The 23,173-nt window shown below is 35.8% G+C and overlaps 1 protein-coding gene across 2 annotated transcripts in view; it reads right to left on the reverse strand.

Annotated features, from left to right (window-relative positions):
- Positions 1–23,173, reverse strand: part of BRD7 (bromodomain containing 7) — a 38,387-nt gene that overhangs the window by 8,759 nt on the left and 6,455 nt on the right. For both annotated transcript variants that reach the window (XM_036881076.2, XM_036881075.2), the window contains exons 3-8: positions 18,475–18,604; positions 18,070–18,127; positions 15,466–15,610; positions 12,593–12,703; positions 1,661–1,845; positions 592–715 (exon numbers count right to left, since the gene is read on the reverse strand). In XM_036881076.2, coding sequence (XP_036736971.1) covers positions 592–715; positions 1,661–1,845; positions 12,593–12,703; positions 15,466–15,610; positions 18,070–18,127; positions 18,475–18,604 — 753 coding nt within the window. The remainder of the gene's footprint in view (positions 1–591; positions 716–1,660; positions 1,846–12,592; positions 12,704–15,465; positions 15,611–18,069; positions 18,128–18,474; positions 18,605–23,173) is intronic.

Genomic DNA, 23,173 nt, shown 5'->3' on the forward strand with positions numbered 1-23,173 from the left:
ACACACACACACACACACACACATCTATGTAATCTCACACTAGAAAACCTTACTTTGGTTTAATCAAACTAATATTTATAGGTGGCTATCATCATTACACTCAGATATTGACTTTCACACCTGTCTCCTATATACAGGTGCTGATGGGCTAAAGAAGTCAAGAAAAAAATCTCAGAATTTTAAAGAGCTATGTGGGTCCTTAAGGCCACTCAGTTCTGCCCACTCTATTAAAAAAGGAGGATAACAAAGACCAGGGAAGGGAAGTGACCTGTCCAAAGTCATATATTAATCTATTTGGTTTTACAGCCAATGTGCTGAATAATACAATTTCACATGACCAGAGTATAAATGTTTTCATGTAAAGTTAAAGCATGTTCATTTCCAAATTTTAGAACACATTAATTGCACTAAAAAAAAAATGGTAATAGAGAAGATTAATCACGTGGTTTACAAACATTAATTAGTCTCTGTCAGTGTTGTACTGAAGAGCTCTATAGCAGTAATGGATTACAAGTACATAAGCAGTTTTAACTAAAAGTTTCACACAACCCAGATTAGTAGGTAGTGAAAAGAATGGAAAAGCTCAATCACCTGACTATTAACAAGCCGCCTGGTCAGCTTTCCTCCAGATTCCTTAACAATGCGGTCAATCTGCTCCTGCTCTCTTTCTAAATTACAGCTTTTAAATTTATCTTCCAGTGTATCTTTGTCTTTCCTGAAAGCACACATTAATACTGTTTAAAAAAAAAGACGCAAACATTAAAATGTATTCTAACTAGGAATCCAATTACAGTGGAGACAATGGCACTACTCTCATCAAGTAAACCTTTGGTGCTTAATGGGGCCCCTAACAACCCAGAAACAGTAAGGCAATCCGAACATGTTGGTTAGTTCCCTTCCTTTTCTTGTCCAGTGGTATTTGCCTTACACATTTTTCTCAGAACAATCTCAAAAATGAATACTACCTCGAATACATTTTGAAGGCAGAGGGGCATTTTTTTTTAAAGTTCACTAATTAAAATAAAACATTTAAAATGTGTAAACCTTAGAAATATAACAAAAACTTTTGACTTTTGTCACATTATGACAGTAGAAATCACCAACTGCTAATTAAAACTCTCTCCAGAGTTCAAGTGCTGATGGTCAGTAAGAGTGGGATGTACATGACTGTCCAGCCATGCTGGCTGCTTCCTGGGAGGAACAGTGCTAAGTCATTGTTCCTACTGGCTAACGTCCAGTGGAAAGCTCGCAGACATTGCCCTGACGGCCCAGCTGTTTAGGAGGTAGCTCTAACGATGCTTAAGCTTATCTACTGTCTCAACTCCTTTATGGAATGAGGTAATGAATATACACTTTTTTCTTTTAATAGTTCTATTTAAATAAAGTGACAATATGAGTCCCTAAAGATAATTTATTGGTTTTAAAACTATTTTCATAAGAATACATATTTGGAACTGTTCCCTAAACTATTTGGACTGTTCTGTGTAGTGGTCTGTATGAGAAGAGGGTTATCACATCATCAAAATGGACTTCATGCCTAAACCAACAAACCACAGGCAGGAGAGGCCTAATGTTTTCCCAGTGCAGGCACTGAGTGTATTCTTCCCTTCCACTAGTTTGCAAAAGATAGCTTAACCTTAATATTCCAAAGATCCTTTACTTTTTAGTTTCCTTATTAGGACTTTTGAAGGCTTGTGGTTCAGTATCTCCAGGGTCTTCCCTTTCTCTCAGCCAGCAGCCACTGTCCTCTCCACTCTGCGAGGTGTCTGTTCTATCTTTCTGTTTCCGACTTTTCTGCAAGTCTGCCATGAAGTCTATGCTCTGCTTCAGGCTCTGAATTCTCTCCTAAAAATATTCAAGAACACTCTTATTGTGTGTCATTGATTTTTCAAGTTACGCATTTTTTCCTCACAAGAGTTTGCACTTTATCCTGTTATTAGGGAAGAAAAACAATTAAATATATTATTCCAAGATAGTATTATGTTTAGGAACCGGGACAATGTCTATTCCTTCAATTCAGATAATTTCCAATGTAAGAGAATTGCTTTATAATTTCACAGAAAATATGAATGACTCATTTTTTGCAGTACTAAATTTAAAAAGTAAAATTTAGTTTAATACTATGTCAAAATTTTGCATTTAACATAGAAATTTAAGAACTACCAAGTATTTTTAAACCAAGCCTTATATTCTGGCATTTTAGGATGATCACTGATGACTGGCATTTTTCTCTGTGGGAAAACAACATTCCTCAAGGAGAATAAAGGTTGCTGGCATAATTTTTTCTCAGAGCACTTAATGTTCTTCTAATCTAAGTCTTGTTCCTATTTTGTGAAACATGTGAATTTTCCACTGCATCGATATGCTGTGAAATTTTCATTGTGGTTAAGGGCTTGAGGTTTCTGGAGGCAGACTTCTTCCTAAAAACTACTCTGCCTTTCAGCTCTGAGTGTTGTCACTAGATAATATGGACTGCAGCCTCCTTGGGGCTGCAGAGCAATAGTAGGGAGACTTTTGCAGATTAATAGAAACTAAGAACTGGAAAGGATCAGAGGTTGAATAAGAACAATGTGGCCCAGGAAAACTTAATGACTCACCTAATGTCACAGAACCAGTGACTAAGACCAGGCCTCTTACCTTGCAGGACAGGCCTTTTCTCATCACACTATGCAGTCACAGTAGTGCAGACTGTGACAGTCTTAAGAACATGGACCCTACTATTTTTACGGGATCCTTATTTATTTTCAAATAATCTTAAAACTATTTAATACATTTTATAGGAGACAAAGATAAAGGTAGAGGAGAAAATAAAAACCTTGAGAATTTATTATCCAGAAATGAGCAGTATTAACAGGTTTATCATTCCAATATTTCTCTAAACATTATACACATTAGCAAATTAGAATTATACTGAATTATTCGGTAATAAGCATTTAAAAAATTAAGAAATTCTAAGCATCTCCCCTCTGTATCATTAAATATCTTTAAAATGTTTTAAATAACTGTATAATATTTCATCCTATGTACCGATGATTTTATTGTCCACAATTGGACATCTGGATTATTTCCAAGTTTCCACTATTAGAAGTAAGTCTCATGAACTTCACTATAAACTAATCTCTCTAGGAATCTCTTATATCTCTTTAGTATCAATTCCTAAAAGTAGAAAACACTAGGTTATAGAGGAATGAGTATTTTTAAGCCTTTTGATATTTACTACTACCTCCAGAAGTTATATCAATTTAAGTATTAGTGTTTCAAAGTTTACCAGTGTTGGAAAGTTCTCTGAATCCCTGGCAAACTTGAGAATCATTTAAATTGCCAATTTGATTTAGAAACAAACAAACGGAAAAAGGATTAAAGATGGCGGAGTGAGAGTAGAGACAGAGGCTTCCTCCTAAAACTGGATACAATTAGAAAATATAGTTGGCATAACTAATCCTGAAAGAGCAACAGGAAAGAGGACGGCGCCAGACTGCACACACCTGGAGGAAAGAGCAGACCTCAGCGAACGGGGTAACGTACCAGAGCTGTGGCTCCACAGGACCCGAGCCCCTCCCCCACCCCAGCTCACCGAGGGGAGGAAGAGAAACTGAGCAGGGAGGGACTGGAAGGCTTGGGACTGCTGAACACCTAGCTCCTGAGATGTGCGCTGGGAGAACAAACATACACTTCATGGTGCTTTCATTATATTCTTCTGATTACAGGGTTGGAAAGCTGGGACAGGCTGAGTTCCTGGGGCGACTGGGATTCCGGCCGCTTGTGGAAAGCAGGGATCCATATCCGGCTGCTCTGGGACAAAAGCTTATACCTGTGTGACCAGGCCACTGGCTCAGGCAGTGGAGACAGTCACAGCAGCCGGGAGGCGAAGAACAGCCCTTTCCTCCCCCCAGGCACCAATACCGCTCCCCTGCGACCCCGGTCATTGCTTCAGGGGCTGAGCAGCTCCAGAACAGAGCTTCTGGACACTAGAGGGCGCCATATACAAACATGAAACGCCGAAGAAACCTAGTCCAGAGGAAAATTACTAATACAACTCCGGAGAAAGACTTAAATGATATGGACCTCGTGATTCTTCCTGAAAGGGAGTTCAAAATAAAAATCATCAGCATGCTAATGGAGGTACAGAAAGACATCCAAGAACTCAGGAATGAATTCAGGTCGGAGATCCAATCATTGAAGAGCACGATGGAGGGTATTAAAAGCAGGTTGGATACAGTAGAGGAGACGATAAATGAAATAGAAACTAGAGAAGAGGAATACAAAGAAGCTAAGGCACAGAGAGAAAAAAGGATCTCTAAGAATGAAAGAATATTGAGAGAACTGTGTGACCAATCCAAACAGAACAATATTCGCATTATAGGGATACCAGAAGAAGAAGAGAGAGAGAAAGGGATAGAAAGTGTATTTGAGGAGGTAGTTGCTGAAAACTTCCCCAATCTGGGGAAGGAGATAGTCTCTCAGGCCATGGAGATCCACAGATTTCCCAACACAAGGGACCCAGGGAAGACAACACCAAGACGCATAGTAATTAAAATGGAAAAGATCAAGGATAAGAACAGACTGTTAAAAGCAGCCAGAGACAGAAATAAGATCACATACAAAGGAAAGCCCATCAGGCTAACATCAGACTTCTCAGCAGAAACCTTACAGGCCAGAAGGGAGTGGCATGATTATCATTTAAACTTGAAGGAGGAATTAGACAATTCCCAGATAAGCAAAAGCTGAGAGAATTTACCTCCCACAAACCATCTCGAGAGTCTATTTTGGAGGGACTGCTATAGATGGAAGTGCTCCTAAGGTTGAACAGCTGTCACCAGATGTAATAAAACCACAGTAAAGAAAGTAGAACAGCTAAATACTAAGCAAATGCAAAATAAAATCAACTATCCCAAAGTCAATTAAGGGATAGACAAAAAGTACAGAATATGATACCTAATATATAAAGAATGGAGGAGGAAGAAAAAGGAGGAGAAACAGAAAAGAACTTTAGATTGTGTTTGTAACAGCATACTGAGTTGTTAGACTCTTAGATACTAAGGAAATTAACCTTGAACCTTTGGTAACCACGAATCAAAAGCCTGCAATGGTAATAAGTACATACCTATCCATAATCACCCTAAATGTAAATGGACTGAATGCACCAATCAAAAGACATAGAGTCACTGAATGGATAAAAAAACACTACCCATCTATACGCTGCTTACAAGAGACTCACCTCAAACCCAAAGATATGCACAGACTAAAAGTCAAGGGATGGAAAAAGATATTTCATGCAAGGAACAGGGAGAAAAAGCAGGTGTTGCAGTACTAGCATCAGACAAAATAGACTTCAAAACAAAGAAAGTAACAAGAGATAAAGAAGGACATTACATAATGATAAAGGGCTCAGTCCAACAAGAGGATATAACCATTATAAATATATATGCACCCAACACAGGAGCACCAGCATATGTGAAACAAATACTAATAGAACTAAAGGAGGAAATAGAATGCAATGCATTCATTTTAGGAGATTTTAACATACTATTCACTCCAAAGGACAGATCCACCAGACAGAAAATAAGTAAGGACACACAGGCACTGAAAACACACTAGAACAGATGGACCTAACAGACATCTATAGAACTCTACATTCAAAAGCAACAAGACATACATTCTTCTCAAGTGCACATGGAACATTCTCCAGAATAGACCACATACTATAGGCCACAAAAAGAGCCTCAGTAAATTCAAAAAGACTGAAATTCTACCAACCAACTTTTCAGACCACAAAGGGATAAAACTAGAAATAAATTGTACAAAGAAAGCAAAAAGGCCCACAAACACATGGAGGCTTAACAACATGCTCCTAAACAATCAATGGATCAATGACCAAATTAAAATAGAGATCCAGCAATATACGGAAACAAATGACAACAACAACACAAAACTTCTGTGGGACGCAGCAAAAGCAGTCTTAAGAGGAAAGTATATAGCAATCCAGGTATATTTAAAGAAGGAAGAACAAACCCAAATGAATAGTCTAATGTCACAATTATCAAAATTGAAAAAAGAAAAACAAATGAGGCCTAAAGTTAGCAGAAGGAGGGACATAATAAAGATGAGAGAAGAAATAAATAAAATTGAGAAGAATAAAAACAATAGAAAAAAATCAATGAAACCAAGAGCTGGTTCTTTGAGAAAATAAACAAAATAGATAAGCCTCTAGCCAGACTTATTAAGAGAAAAAGAATCAACACACATCAACAGAATCAGAAACGAGAAAGGAAACATCACGACGGACCCCACAGAAATAGAAAGAATTATGAGAGACTACTATGAAAACCTATATGCTAACAAGCTGGAAAACCTAGAAGAAATGGACAACTTCCTAGGAAAATACAACCTTCCAAGACTGACAAAGGAAGAAACACAAAATCTAAACAAACCAATTACCAGCAAAGAAATTGAATCGGTAATCAAAAACTACCCAAGAACAAAACCCCCAGGGCCAGATGGATTTACCTTGGAATTTTATCAGACATACAGAGAAGACATAACACCCATTCTCCTTAAAGTTTTCCAAAAAATAGAAGAGGAGGGAATACTCCCAAACTCATTCTATGAAGCCAACATCACCCTCATACCAAAACCAGGCAAAGACCCCACCAAAAAAGAAAATTACAGACCAAACTCCCTGATGGACGTAAATGCAAAAATACTCAACAAAATATTAGCAAACCGAATTCAAAAATACATCAAAAGGATCATAGACCATGACCAAGTGGGATTCATCCCAGGGATGCAAGGATGGCACAACATTAAAAAATCCATCAACATCATCCACCACATCAACAAAAAGAAGGACAAAAACCACATGATCATCTCCATTGATGTTGAAAAAGCATTCGACAAAATTCAACATCCATTCATGATAAAAACTCTCAACAAAATGGGTATACAGGGCAAGTACCTCAACATAACAAGGGCCATATATGATAAACCCACAGCCAACATCATACTGAACAGTGAGAAGCTGAAAGCTTTTCCTCTGAGATCCGGAACAAGACAGGGACGCCCACTCTTCCCACTGTTATTCAACATAGTACTGGAGGTCCTAGCCATGGCAAATGGACAAAACAAAGAAATACAAGGAATCCAAACTGGTAAAGAAGAAGTTAAACTGTCACTATTTGCAGATGACATGATATTGTACATAAAAAACCCTAAAGACTCCACTCCAAAACTACTAGAACTGATATCGGAATTCAGCAAAGTTGCAGGATACAAAATTAACACACAGAAATCTGGCTTTCCTATACACTAACAATGAACTAATAGAAAAAGAAATCAGGAAAACAACTCCATTCACAATTGCATCAAAAAGAATAAAATACTTAGGAATAAACCTAACCAAGGAAGTGAAAGACCTATACCCAGAAAACTGTAAGACACTCTTAAGAGAAATTAAAGAGGACACTAACAAATGGAAACTCATCCCATGCTCTTGGCTAGGAAGAATTAATATCGTCAAAATGGCCATCCTGCCCAAAGCAATATACAGATTTGATGCAATCCCTATCAAATTACCAACAGCATTCTTCAACGAGCTGGAACAAATAGTTCAAAAATTCGTATGGAAACACCAAAGACCCCAAATGGCCAAAGCAATCCTGAGAAGGAAGAATAAAGTGGGGGGGATCTCACTCCCCAACTTGAAGCTCTACTACAAAGCCACAGTAATCAAGACAGTTTGGTACTGGCACAAGAACAGAGCCACAGACCAGTGGAACAGAATAGAGACTCCAGACATTAACCCAAACATATATAGTCAATTAATATATGATAAAGGAGCCATGGACATACAATGGAGAAATGACAGTCTCTTCAACAGATGGTGCTGGCAAAACTGGACAGCTGCATGTAAGAGAATGAAACTGGATCACTGTCTAACCCCATCCACAAAAGTAAATTCGAAATGGATCAAAGATCTGAATGTAAGTCATGAAACCATAAAACTCTTAGAAAAAAACATAGGCAAAAATCTCTTGGACATAAACATGAGTGACTTCTTCATGAACATTTCCCCAGGCAAGGGAAACAAAAGCAAAAATGAACAAGTGGGACTATATCAGGCTGAAAAGCTTCTGTACAGCAAAGGACACCAGCAATAGAACAAACAGGTACCCTACAGTATTGGAGAATATATTCATAAATGACAGATCCGATAAAGGGTTGACATCCAAAATATATAAAGAGCTCACGCACCTCAACAAACAAAAAGCAAATAAGCCAATTAAAAAATGGGCAGTAGAGCTGAACAGACAGTTCTCCAAAGAAGAAATTCAGATGGCCAAAAAACACATGAAAAGATGCTCCACATGGCTAGTCATCAGAGAAATGCAAATTAAAACCACAATGAGATATCACCTCACACCAGTAAGGATCGCCACCATCCAAAAGACAAATAACAACAAATGTTGGCGAGGTTGTGGAGAAAGGGGAACCCTCCTACACTGCTGGTGGGAATGTAAATTAGTTCAACCACTGTGGAAAGCAGTATGGAGGTTCCTCAAAAAGCTCAAAATAGAAATACCATTTGACCCAGGAATTCCACTTCTAGGAATTTACCCTAAGAATGCAGCAGTCCAGTTTGAAAAAGACAGATGCACCCCTATGTTTATCGCAGGACTATTTACAATAGCCAAGAAATGGAAGCAACTGAAGTGTCCATCAGTAGAAGAATGGATAAAGATGTGGTACATATACACAATGGAATATTATTCAGCCATAAGAAGAAAACAAATCCTACCATTTGCAACAACATGGTTGGAGCTAGAGGGTGTTATGCTCAGTGAAATAAGCTAGGCAAGGCAGAGAAAGACAAGTACCAAATGATTTTACTCATATGTGGAGTATAAGAACAAAGAAAAACTGAAGGAACAAAACAGCAGCAGAATCACCGAACCCAGGAATAGACTAACAGTTACCGAAGGGTAAAGGACTGGGGACGGTGGGTGGGGAGGGTGGGGGAAAAAGAAAGGAGGCCTTACGATTAGCATGTATAATGTGGAGGGGGGTGGATGGGGAGGGATGTGCAACACAGAGAAGACAAGTAGTGATTCTACAGCATCTTACTACGCTGATGGCCAGTGACTGTAACGGTGTTTGTTGGGGGGACTTGGTGAAGGGGGGAGTCTAGTAAATATAATGTTCTTCATGTAATTGTAGATTAATGATAACGAAATGAATAAAACAAACCAACAAACATGCCTTATTGTAATACATACTTAAAAATATTAGTGAGTAGGATTATTTCTCTGTTTACTGGGTTTGTGTTTCCCGTTGGGCATGTCATTTAGGTAATTCCTTACTCATTTAGCTGTAGTGCCTGAAACAGGTTGGCATACTGTAGGCACTCAACAGATGCTGGTTAAATGAATGTGCTTAGATCACAAAATTCTCAGCAATCTTATTTCTGCTGTAGAATTTTGTAAAGCAGAACCTACGTTATGAACACTATGGAATTTTTAACATAACATGAACAAAATTAAAATAATGAGAAATTTTCTAAATTTTGACACGTCATGGAAAAAGTTGAGTTAATTTTACTTTGAAAGTAATGTGTTTTTAATTTTTGGTAATTAAAATGTCTCCAAATCAGTACACTGTCTTATCAATCCTCAATTTTGCAATGTTAAGTCACTAAAAGGGCTTAATTCTTTGTTATTAATAATAGCTAACATTTACTGAGTGCTTACCCATGTCCCAGGCATAATTCTGTAAGGTAAATACTATTATAATCCCATTTTCTGTGACTGGAAAAAGGCTGAGAAAGTTGCATGACCTGTTTACATGGTGTCTCAATGGCAGAGCCAGGATGTGAATCTTCATTAGTCTGATTCCAAAGCCACTCTGCTACAAATACTACTGTTTGTACTATTTTGTTTTAAGATAATGTAGCATTCTACTATTTTCTTAGGAGATCAAAAGAGATATTTTACCTATGTCCATTCTTTATAGAAGTCACATGTCCTACTAATGGTGACTATGTGTGTATAACTGAAAAAAACTACTGCTTTAGTCTTTATATTGAACACACAGAAATAGTTATCTTTTAATAGACACTGTTCATGGAAGGGTATGCTGGGAGCACTTTCATTAGAGGAATGAACTTGGAAGGCCTACTTTAAATGTTTAAAAATCACTGTTGTAGAGGTGAGGCTTAGAACCTCACCCCCCTTGTTTTGAGAGAAATCTTCTGCATCTGTGGATGTTTTGTTGCCCTTGTCTAGCTTGGATTAATACTTAGTCTATAGGCACAGACCTGATCATCTACATTTGCCCTCTTACAGCACTAAATTATGTTTTCTACCTTTATCTTGCATCTACCTACCACTTCAGCATTTTATTAAAAAAAAATAATAATAACGGAGAAATGTGGGATTCACATATAAATCAAGTATAAAAATCAAATGAATAATCATATCTGATTTGTTTATAGTTCATGATGCGTGATCAAAACTGAAAGTTTCTGTGATATGACTGCCCTTGCACTGTTCACCATGTAAGAACTTACTCACTATGTAAGAACTTGTTCACCATGTAAGAACTTGTTCATTATGCTTCAGAAGATTGGAGACTGTTGAGAATTAGGCTTGGGGTTGGTTAATGATTGTGCATTGAGTCCCCTATACAGAATTTTATTGTTGTTAACAACCATTTGATCAATAAATATGAGAGATGCCCTCTCAAAAAAAAAAAATCACTGTTGTAAGGATCCCTCCCATCTAGGGTAGTGAGAATAGTCAACAGGAAGCTAAAGTGCAGGATGGGTAGGGCTCCTCAACAGGAAGAGATCTGAAAAAGAGGAAGACAACAGAGAAAGAAAAGGGAAAGTGGAGAATAAAGTTTATTTTCTATGCTTCCAGCCAGCCCACCCCCAGTAAAATTCAAGAGGTATCGGAATCTTTTCCATGTAAACCACATAATTTAAAGAAGAGAAAACAGTGGTAAATCAAAGTTGATAAGATTTAGTTCAGATATGTTATCTCTGCAAATTAAACTTTCTTCTGAAAATTTAATGTACATATTTTGGAGTGACTAAATATTGCCATTTGCTGGGTGCACTGTTACTTCAAGTCCAACAGAAGCATTTGCAAGTATTTAAATCTGGAATATGGCTTAATTCTGGATTCTGAATCTTTATACAAAGAACAGGATAAGCATTTTATGTTCTCCTTTCCTCTGCAAATTTTGCCAAAGATGGGTAACTGGCTTACATTATAGTTTCCCAGGTCTTTAGGAAAGGGTGGGAACTGATACGTCTAAATATTAGGAGTGCAAGAATAATCATAAACACAAATGTTTTTCTTTCCTCAGTTAAGTGGATCCAAGAATCTTTCAGAGCAAAGCACACACTCAAGTATCTGCAAACCAAACTCTTTAAATGAAAAACTGACAAAAATGATCACCATAAAAACTGGATAACCATGCCCATCTACACAACTCATTTCTATTATCCTGTAACTGCTGAGTCTGAGCCCAACGTCTTAATTCTGATTTCTTTCTCATTCTTCTATATATGTCTTATATGCACTCATTTCTTCTTTTTAAAATCCCTCTCCTATCTTGCTCTTCTTTTTCATTGTTTCCTCCCAGCTCTAGTTCTTACCTAGAATGAGCACATTAAGGCTAAGCAATTATCTTGGCAATCACAGATCAAACCTTCTCTACAGATGAGAACACTGAGGCCCAACTGTAGTTAAGGTCCATGTTAATGGAAAGGAGTGAAAAACCAGAGTCCAGTCTTCTTACTTCCTGCTATGTGGTAAGGTGCCAGGATTATGTTAACTTCCCATCCTACTTAGAGCTGTGAGTAAGACCTGAAAGACATGACTTACCTTGCAAGCTCTCCTTTCTCCCCCAGCAGATGCAGAGCAATCATTTCAATATTCTTCAAGGTGTTTCATTAACTGTAGCTCTGAGATGACACATTATTTCCTACTATCTACAGTGTCTCTCTGAGCTGAGTAGGTTATCCTGTTTAAGCTCTCTCACAAAGCTTGACAATGAGGGGTCTGTGCCTCTGCACATGTTTCTTCCACTTAAATGCCTTACAATATACCAGCTCTTGTCCTTTAAGGGAGAGCCTGCTCCTGTGTGGAGGTAGCTTTGGGACAGTTCCAAGTTATTGCTCATTTGAGTATTTAGTTTCTTTCTACTTCAAAGAGTTCCTATGCTGACCAAAACACCAGATTCCATCCTTACAAAGGGAAAGATAGAGCTTTCCTCCTAAAATATCTCATAATTTATCTAATCAATCCTACCCTGCAATTCAGGCTGATGTTTCAGGGCAAATTTTAAATCCATCAGGTGAGGATCAATTCAACAGCCTCTAAATAATTACAGCTGGATGCTAATATTTAGTTGTATCAATTCCAAATGGGAATCTCCCTTTTTCTTCTCTTTATTAAAATTTTTCATTTAATATTTCCAACTTTAATTTGATTTACCTATAAAATAAAACCAGGATATTAGATTTGTATCCAATACAAAAAGCAAAGGGATACAGATTTTATAATTATTTATGACAAAGAATTTCCCTTACCTGGCTAAGAATTTTCATCCCTGAGTGTAACAGCTTCTTTGCAGCTTTATAATAAATGGTCTCTGGTTTGTTGTAAATCATGGCATTAGTACACATTAGTTTGAAGTTATCCTGCAAAGAGAGTATTAAGGGGGAATATGCATTAAAACAAAGGTACCTTGGTATGAAATCCTACTAATTCTCAAAATATTAAAATGTAAACAAAAAACCCTTTTCTTTCATTGTTTACTAAACATTAAAAGTATTTTAAAATATTTTAAGACTCACAAGACTGGTAACTGATAAATTAATTTATCCTACTATATACTTTTCCAAATTCTTAGAAATTTTATAAGTTTAGATCCCATCCAAGATGAAATTTTAAAATGGGTTTCTTCATTATAAACTTACTCTATACAGAAAGAATTAGATGAAATTATTTCTATATTAAATAGAATAATCTTAACTCTTCAGCTCCTATAATTAAGAAATATTGCTTAGTTTTAAAAGAAACATCTTAAGTTTCCATTTATTAATTAAAATTTCAGATCTTGACTAAAAACTGGATTCAGTGCTAAATCACCATAGTATTTCCCTCCAAATTCAAATTAACTGAGTAAAATGTTAATATTTTACAACAATTTTAAGTGTTTGGTTACTATCATAAGCTAAACACAATTTGCAGAATGTACACTAATATGAAATAAACCATACAAACTCAGAGTTAAAACATGTAACTGGAGTACCCAAATTATCAAAACTACTTTTGGTTTAAATTTCTAAGTATGCACATGTGTTGGAGAACTCAATCCCACTGTGTATTTTCATGGATAAATAATTTTTACATTACATAAATGTGAAAGTGATTATGCCAAGGTCTGTAAGCTAAAATGATAAAAACCCACACAAAAGAATCTGAGCACCAAACTCCTCCCAATTCAAAACAAAACATTGAAGCCCCACTTGATAATGGTTTAGAACACCAAAAATAGGTAGACTGAATATTATTTAAGAACATACAAGAAGACTGATTCAAGGGTCACCAATAAATTTGGTATTAAATTTAAAGTGGATTAAGTACATGTATGCTCAGTTCCTGGCTAAGTCTCTAATCAGTTAGGATTTAGCTAGGTCCTGGATCTTTGAGAATCTGATGAAAGCTTTGGATCCACTCCTCAAGCACACACAGAGTTGAACACAAAATTTTTCATGTAGTATTAGCAGGTTCCTGGTTCCCCCTTTGAAGACTCATCCGTGGCTACCCACAGGACCCTAGGTTAAGAACCCTTGTTACACACATTCTGAAAAGCTTCCATTCCGTAAGAGTTATTGCATATATACTTGGGGAAAGGACAGGCAGGTGAGGGGAGACCCTACGTGACTATTACTCATACCAAATGACTACTGAGCCTTTAGCTGGCAAGATAGCACTGGATTATTCTACTCATCACAGAATAGAACACTACCTGTTATGGTAACCTGTAGATGACCTTTCTGCATACTTTCATGTAATTAAAAAAAAATTGAACAGCCTAATGAGCTGGATAAGCTAATATTATATTGGGCTATTGAATTTCCCCTAGGAAAAAAATGTAAGTAGAAAACTCCAAAAAGTTAAAAATACTTGTTAATTTCAATTATGATAAACCTTAGCCATTTGCTCAAAAACACTAAGTGAGCACACTTCTCTCCTTTCATCATTAGAAAGATCAGAGGAAAACCATTCACAAAAAGAAAAAAAAACCTGTGAAAATTTTTTCCATTAAGCAATAACAAGGTCAGAAATATGCAGAAGTAAACAGTTCTAGTATAATTTTCATCAGATGAAAAGTTGGGAGAAGTTTCCATTTCTCTGAACACAAGAGAATGTGATTCAGGTTTTTCAGAGCCAATACAAAAATATTATCTATACAGACAAACTGATAGTGAAAACAGAATGAAATGTTGGTGCTGTTCATAAACCTCAGCTGATTGACATGTGGATGAAAAAAAGAGCCAATAAAGATAATATTTACTGTCTTACTTTCCTTCTGTAAATGATTAGGGTCTAGACCTTAAGTCAGGTGAACATCATAATGCTTGTGCAGAAGAAACAAAGGCAAAGTAGATATTATCTAAACCAGTTAAGTTTGTGGTGGTTTGGCACAAACCAAATTTAGAAAAACATGTGGTTCCTTTTCTTTGCAAGATTAAAAGGAAAAGTATACCTCTAAAATCAAGACTAAATACAGAAAAAACTTCAACTATAAAATTAGGCATATACATCATCCTGGTGGCTTGTAGGTTCTTACAAGTTTTTAAGTTACTTCTTTTAAAGAAAATATGCTCAACAAATACAGCTGAAGTAGACTTAGGGAGCAGTTGACTTTCATCAAAGTATAAAATGTAATCAAACTTCCATTTAATATTTCTGGACAAGCCAATTTATTGTTTTAGAAGATACACACACCTTGGATGTCTAGAAACAGAAAACAAAATAGTCTGATTCAACTTTCATTAAAATATAAATTTTACCTGTACTGATCTGAAATTAAAAATCAACATCTTCATTTTAAGGGTTTAGAAAATAAATTATAGAACAAAGAAATTAAAAATTTTACTAAAACCTTCCAAAATAATAAAAGATAGCAGATGCCTTATCTGGTTTTCTATCAACAAACTCAAAAATGTTTTCTAAGACAGAAAAATAGAAAAATTTTTGGATATTAAAATAAACTTAATTCTTTGTAAAATAAAATGTCAATTAAAAAGATTCTGAGTATCAGGCATGCAGATTTCTACAAAGACTTTGTATGTACAAGATCAAGGAGCTTGACTCTCAGTTGAATAAAGACATGTTACTTGTACTATCAGTTTATTTCTCCAATCACAACATAAATAACTATAGCTACTACCTTTAGTTCTTCTATGGACTGGTAATCATTGTTCTTGATCTTTTCTTTCATGGTACTAAAATCCATTGGGTGTTTAATGATCATGGAGTAGCCAGGAGCAATAAAATCAGTCACAGGAAATGAAAAGAAAGCACTTGGGTCTTTTCTGTGGAGATATGAAACAGGCAATTTTATTTCTACTACAAACAAATCTACTGGTCTAGAAGCAGAAGTCAGAGGACCCCCTTCAGATGTAGAAAGAATCTGTAATATGTTAACATGTTTTTCACTGAAAATTGAAGGAATGATTTTTAAACACTAAAGCCATAACTAGTAACAATGTTAAGATGTTTCACATATTTGTTGTACCCTCAAGATGAAGAATCTTTTAAAATATGCATCCTAATTAGCAGCAACTCCTACAAAGGGAAAAATAAAACAAGGTAAACCTGGATTACCTGGACTAACTGGCCAATGTCCTGGCCTTGGGAGATTAGTGCCATGCATTTTTATCAATCACAGGGGAAAAGGCAGAAATAACAATTATGAATGCACATTTGTCATTTTATGCATTGGTTTCTAACTATAGGTTTGGACTTTTGGTGCACCACAGGATTACTGCATCCACATGAGCATGTGTATTTTCTTAATCAATGGGTATAAACTCTACCACGTGTAGTTCAAAAAACTGACACTAAAAATGGACTCATACCCCCAAACTTACAATTAGTGCTTTCTATCATGGGCTTTCAACTCTGGCTCTGCATGAGAATCATCAGAGGTGCTTAAAAAAAAAACTCCATGGGGTGGGAGGAGGCTCACTCTAGAACCATATCAGATCCTCTTGAGGAAGATGGGTAGGCCCAGGCACAGGTATTTGTAGGGTTGAATATTGGTATTGGTATTTGAGTATTTGTATTGATATTTCCAGTACTCACAAGGTTGAGAACCACTGTTCTATATAATTAAGTCATTAGATATTTTTTTCTCTTGAAAATACGGCTTATTGATGTTTACTTACTCCAAATAATTAACAATAAAATGGCTTAAAAAATAATAGTAGTAGTAACTTTTAAATGTATTCACTACATGACAGGCCCAGTGGTAGGTACTTAACATACTTTATATTTAGCCCTCATAAAAGCCATCAGGGTGGTGGTATTCTCACTTAGAGATGAGTATACTACGACTCAGAGGTCAAATCATTTGTTAAAAAATCTGCTATAAGAGTTGAAATCTAAACTCAGGTCTGTGTGAATCTGCCTTTGTTCTTTCTACCAGGATGCCTATATAGTGAAACTAAAAAATGAGAATAAGCAAAAATATCCAGTCTGGAACTTATATATCCAAATGCATGCTGTCCAGAGTAGTTACTATGAATAACAGCACTTATCATCTCTGAAGAACCTGTTCAGAGAAAACTATCCACACCTCCTAAAATTAGTATTTTAATTGAGTTCCATTCCACTTAGTTTGATCAAAAAATGGTATTACTAAACTTGATCAATTATATTCTTTAACAGCATTTGTGCTGAAACTCAAGGATGAAGAATCACTAAGGTTGTTAAAAAAACAACCAGGGCTCTGTGTTCTAATTCCCAAAATGATTTAAGCAATGAGAACATCCTTGGACTAAGAGAGACCTTAAGCAGGTTTCTTTTACAGTGACATCATTAACCTACATTTTTGTCTTATGTTACAAGAAATAAAATCAAGAAGCAGCTAAGACACTTTATAATCATACCTTCTAATAGAGTTGGAATGTCAGTATTTACCTGTTCACTCCTTTGGGACAAGTAATGAATGATTTATTCAAGTTTAAAGCACTTGTGATATAATTTTCTCAACTACTCTGTAACACCAAAAAGGGGGAGGCCACTAACTTGCAATCTTAACTGCAAAGCTGAATAGGTGGTAAATACATATAGCAACCAGAGGCTTTATCTTAAAAAATTACTTATCATGTGTTCTGTGGTTGACATATAAATACAACAATGAGAAGGAAGTTCACTATTAGAATGCATGCCAAACACCTGTGAATTCTCTGCAACTAATGTAAATGTCTTGGAGCTGCAAATTCAAATTCTGAGTTTAGAGTGGTATCAAAACATACACTTAATAAAGACTGAGTTATTCTTTCCCCTTTTAAGAACTTAACATCGGTTTAATTTTTAGAACAAATTTCTGCATTTAAGAAAGGGTCACATAGCTTATCTATGGTATTTTTGTTTCTGCTCTCAGACTTACTGAATTTCACAGCATGATAAGCACTACACCAATGAACAGAAGGCATTGTCATCTATTAGCAAAGTGGAAATACATGTTTTGTTTATTCCTGTTTAAAACTTTAATGTAAGACATTGCTTTAAGAGAAATTTGCCATGAAGAGTATTATGTAACACTGTACGTTGCCAGTTAAAACAAACCAAATGAGAACATCTGAAAGTCAGCCTCTTAGAGTACGTCTATTGCCAGGCAAAATATTTATCATCCACTTTAAAATCAAGTACATTTGGATTTAGGCCACAAAATGTGGTTTTAAATGATCAAAAATAGAGAAGTGGTTTGGATCCTGTATTTCCCTTTCAATTTCCATGTTATACAAATGTTGGAAAAAACATTTACCTCTGTAATTGTCTCATTAGCTGATTCAAAGCTTCTTGAAGGGGTGTCTGTTCTACTTCTAAAGCAAGGAAGGAAAAAATAAAGTCTTATAAAGGAAGATTCCAGAGATTGTTTAGCATATTTTCTTTCTGTATGACTTATGCCAGTCACTAAATATCTCATATAGAAATCCCATTTACCTTATAAATATGTAGAAGCATGAGAATATCAATTAAAAACTGAAGCTAATTTAAAGCTCATACACAGTGAGAAAAATAAGAAAACAAAAAATTCAGTTAAGTAGCTAGTTTCAGGCTTTAACTTAAAAGTAAAAATCCTAGTCAATTTCCCTGGCTACGACCCTTAAAATAATTAAGGGTAAGAAAATGCCTACTCATTCAAGACAGTTAATGCAGTTATTCCAACCTTCTTGTTTGGCTAAAGAGCTTGCGAGGGGCTTCTCAGGAGGCAAGTCTAATCTTACAGGGGCCTGACACTGAAGGTCTTTTTCTGCCTCATTCTCCACACGGTCCCGATCTCGCTTCTTTTTATCCTCCTAAATGGAACAAATGAGATAATTTAGATATACTTCAGAATCAATACCTTTAAAATGAATCATCTTAATTTCAGTGAAAAAAGTAAGACATCATGGCAAAGAAAATAGATTCCAAATGATGAAATCTTAATGTTTTTTACTGCCATCTCCTGGAAAAGGAGAGGATAACGTGTTCATAAAGAGGTTAAAAATAAAGTGCTTCTATATATCAGAAATGACCAATTAGAAAAATACTATTCACAAGAGATAGCATACTTAGAAATAAATCTAATAAAAAGATGCCCAATATCTAATCTTTTAGAAAAAATTATGAAGCATTAATGAAAGGTCACTGTGGAAGACCTGAGTAAAGGAGATATACCATGTTCATGAATTGAAAGACAGGCAATTCTCTGCAAAGTAATGCATAAATACAATGTAATGCTTATCAATACTGTATGGCAGGATTTTTCATGGAATTTGACAAGCCAATTGTATAACTTGAAAAATAAATGAAGAACAGAACATTTTTGAAAAAGATCACATAAGATGTGTCTTACCAGATAATAAGTATTTGTATAAAGTAAGTATTAAGACAATGTGTGTCGGACAGAGGGGTAGAGTACAGCCCAGTAGAACAGATTACAGAGCTTAGAAATAGGTCCATGCACATAGAAATGTCTTGATGTATCACACAAAGATGACATAAATCAACGACAAAAGGGTAGTGCTGGGACAACTGGTTATCAACATGAAAAAAGAAAATGAAATTAGATCTCTACCTCATACCATATACAAAAGTAAATTCCCTATAAATTAAAGACTTAAATTTACAAAAAGCTTTAAAACTTCACATAAAACAATCTTTATGACCCAAGGGTAGAGAAAGGCTTTCTTACCCATAAACAAAGCTAAAAGACCAGCTATCGCCTGAGATAAAGTACTTAAAACACACATAACTCATAAAGTATTAGAAAAGATTAGTATTAGGAAAGAAAAAGAGCATCTACAACTTCATATTAAAAGGAAAATAATCCAAAAGAAAATGGGTAGCAGATATCACAGGTAATTCCCAGAAGAAACCCAAAATGTCAAGAAACAGAAAAATTAGCTCATACTCCCTAGAACTCTGGGAATTATAAAGACTTGAAGTTATTTCATATCTCTCTGGCAAAAATTAAAACGTATGAAAACAACAAGTTTTGATGTGAGTGGAGAGAAATGCGGCTCTTATACTTTGCTGATTGTTGAGTAAACAGGTACAACTACTTTAAGAACAATTAGAATATCTAGTAAAGCTTAAGATGTCTTTACCCTACTTTTCAGCTATTCTACTCCTGGACATATACCCTAAAGAAACTTCCTCTCACACAGTATACATGAAGATATGTGTAACAATGCTCACTGAAGCATTCTTTGAAACGGTCAAAGATTAGGAACAATCCAATGCCTACTAGAAGGAAAACAGATTAATAAATCACGGCATATTTACAAAGCAAGTAAAATTGATACGCTAAAGTTATACTCTATCAACATGTATAGTATTCAGAAATATAATTTATACAGAAGTTGAGAATAACTGTTACAAGATCAGTTACATAAAATTTTTAAATGTGTTAAGTACATATTATTTACAGATACATGTAGAAATAGTAAAATTGTCCAAAATTCTACTTTATGCTTGTGAGAATCAAGATTCTCAAAAGGATCTTATTGACTAAAAACATTATTTCCTCAGTCAGTGTCCTAATTTCCTGTTCTAGTATCTAAGGCAGTGGTTCTCAAAGTGCGGTGGTGCTCAGACTAGCAATATCAGTACTATCTGGGACATTTTGAGAAATGCAAATTCTAAGGTCCCATTCAGTTCTCAAGTTGCAGTTTGCATCAAAATAATTTGAAGGTATTGCTAAATCACTATTGTCTAACAGCAGAATAACCAATCCAGTGGATCTAGGTAGAGCCCACGAATCTACTTACTAACAAGTTTCCAGGCCATCATGGGGGGTATCACACTTTGAGTATCACTGATACAGAACTTCACAATCTATTCTCAGGATCCAAAGCATCTAATACAGAATATATAGTTGGTTTAAAAGCTCCAGAGAACTATGTTATAAAGTATACTCACTGTGCACTTGATCTCAACTACCATTAAATTGATTGGTGTCTGTTTTTTATGGCTTCATGACATATTCTGGAGAAGCAATTTTTGACTTCGTAAAGTTTTTTGTTTTTTTACCTGAAAACGTGGCATGAATCTTTTGCAGGTTGACAGGCTTAGAGCAACATCTACTCAAGGGACGAAGACCCCCAGAGATAGAGAACTCTTTCTATTAAATGTAAATTGTAGAGAGAGGACAGCTTGAAAGGCTTAATAAGCACTCTTCTAAGTGGAAAAAATGAGAGCCACAGTGCCAGGAATTTAGAGCAGAGGTCTGAAAACTTTTTTTTTGTAAACAGCCAGATAGTATATATTTAGGCTTCATGGTCCGTAAGGTCTGTCACAACTAGTAACCTTTATTGTGTAGCACGAAAGCAGCCACAAACAATACATAAGTGAGTAGGTATGTCCAATCAAACTTCATTTATAAAATCAGGTCGTGTTGGCCATAGTTTGCTGACCCACGGTCTAGAGGATCAAATTCTAGCTCCAGCTTCATATTTAACACTCTCTGACCTTCTTAGGTAACTCATTTACTCTCATCAGGCCTCTTTATCACCTCCAAGATAAAGATTTAACTGATTTTATTTCTCTTGCAGTCAATGAGATGGTGAAGTAAGACTCAGGAAATAGGGAAGTTGAAAAAGTAAAAGGTATAATGTCTCTGAATTAACCCAACTTCATCTACTTAGCCTGGTCTACAGTAATAACTTTATTATTTAGCATGGTAAGAATACAGCCTTCAGGGCTAGGGCCTCAAATAAAAAAAGAATATAAAGACATGATCTTGGAAATTTCCCTGAACGGAATGGAGATTTTTTTTAACATGTTATTGCCAGACTAGCAATCAGGACACCTAGCTTCTAGTTTACCAGAATGTGACCTGGAACAAGTTACCCCGCTCTTTTGGTCACAGTTTCACCTATAAAATATGAGGCTTTGATCTTTCAAGTTCTTACTCCATGTAAAATTCTGATTCTAACCTTTTAACTTTCTTTTTTATGATTCAGAGTATACTACAGAATCCTTTCATGAATGTCACTTACTAAAGTTAACAGTTCTGGTTAACAGTATGTGTATTTTGCTAATTACATATAGAAAACTAAAGAAAAACACTAGAGCCATTTAATTTCGGGTAGCCAAGGAAAAAGGGTTTATAGTTACAGTTTATATAGGTGGGTTCAAATTCTAGATTTGCCCCTTATTAGCTATGAAAGCATGGATAAACTATGTAATTATGGGGGTCTAATTTTCTCAACTTTAAAAGATACAACAATACATCACTCAGAAGATTGTTTTGAAGATTAAATATGACAGTGTATGTGAAATCTTGGCATAGTACCCAGCACATTGTAGAAACCCATTCATTTATTCATGAATTCAATAAATAAATGAGGTTCTACTGTGTGGGCACATGTTGGTGGATAAGAAACATCTCTGCCCTTAAGAAGATGACAGTGTAACAATAGAGACAGACATAAAACGACTCACTAAAAAAAGAAAAAAAAAACCAGATTTCAAAGAATGAACTATTGGTGAATCTAATTTTGACTTCAGACACGTGGGAAGGCTTCTAGGAGAAAGTACTATCTAAGCTGAGATCTGAAGGAGAGAGAATTTAGCTAGGTTGAGGGTGGAGGTGGGTGGGTGGGAACAGCATTCCAGGCAAAGGATATATTCTGTGTGCAAGAAGGTCTGAGACAGGAGTGAGGAACAGTGGCTATTTCAGTAACTACAAACGGATGGTACTTATTTCAGACTAGATTCTAATTTATCCATGACTCAATAGCAAGTTATTTTATTAGTCTGTGAGTAACACTTCTGTAGCAGAACTTTGCCTATGTTATTATTATAACTCATTGTGCACTGCATAGTAGACACATCTATTAACTTCTTTTGAGTATCTAAACCTGAAGTTGACTTGCAAAGCCGTTAAAACAGAATTTGGGTTAGGATTATGCTTTTCAGAAGAACAGGTTTGTGTGTCAATGAAGGGATTAAGACCTCTCAATGAAGGGATTAAGGCCTTCTAGGTCGGTTTCTGTATATCCAGGCTCCACTCTTCAACATCTGCTAGGTACTATTAACAGGTTACTACTACTAAGGCTCACCTTTGATCATTCTTCCACTCAGAAAGTTTTTGACTTTTCACAGCCTACATATTCAAGTTCGAATTCCCTATACGACATCTCAACACCTTTTCAGAGTTCACACTCTTCTTCACGTGTTCTGTGGTTAAAAAGAGAACTATTTTGTCTCTCATACACACCCTCACTTCTGCCTGCCTTCATGCTACTGTTCTTAATTCTTTACTTGGTGTACAAGCTTCCTTACCTCCAAACCTCTATACAGTAGTGTAGCACTCCATTCAGTGATCAGTTTCTCAAGTCAGCATATAAATGAAAACTGAATTGTCAGATTATCTTTGA

This window comes from Manis pentadactyla, chromosome 15, assembly GCF_030020395.1.
Source record: "Manis pentadactyla isolate mManPen7 chromosome 15, mManPen7.hap1, whole genome shotgun sequence".
Taxonomy (NCBI): Eukaryota; Metazoa; Chordata; class Mammalia; order Pholidota; family Manidae; genus Manis; species Manis pentadactyla.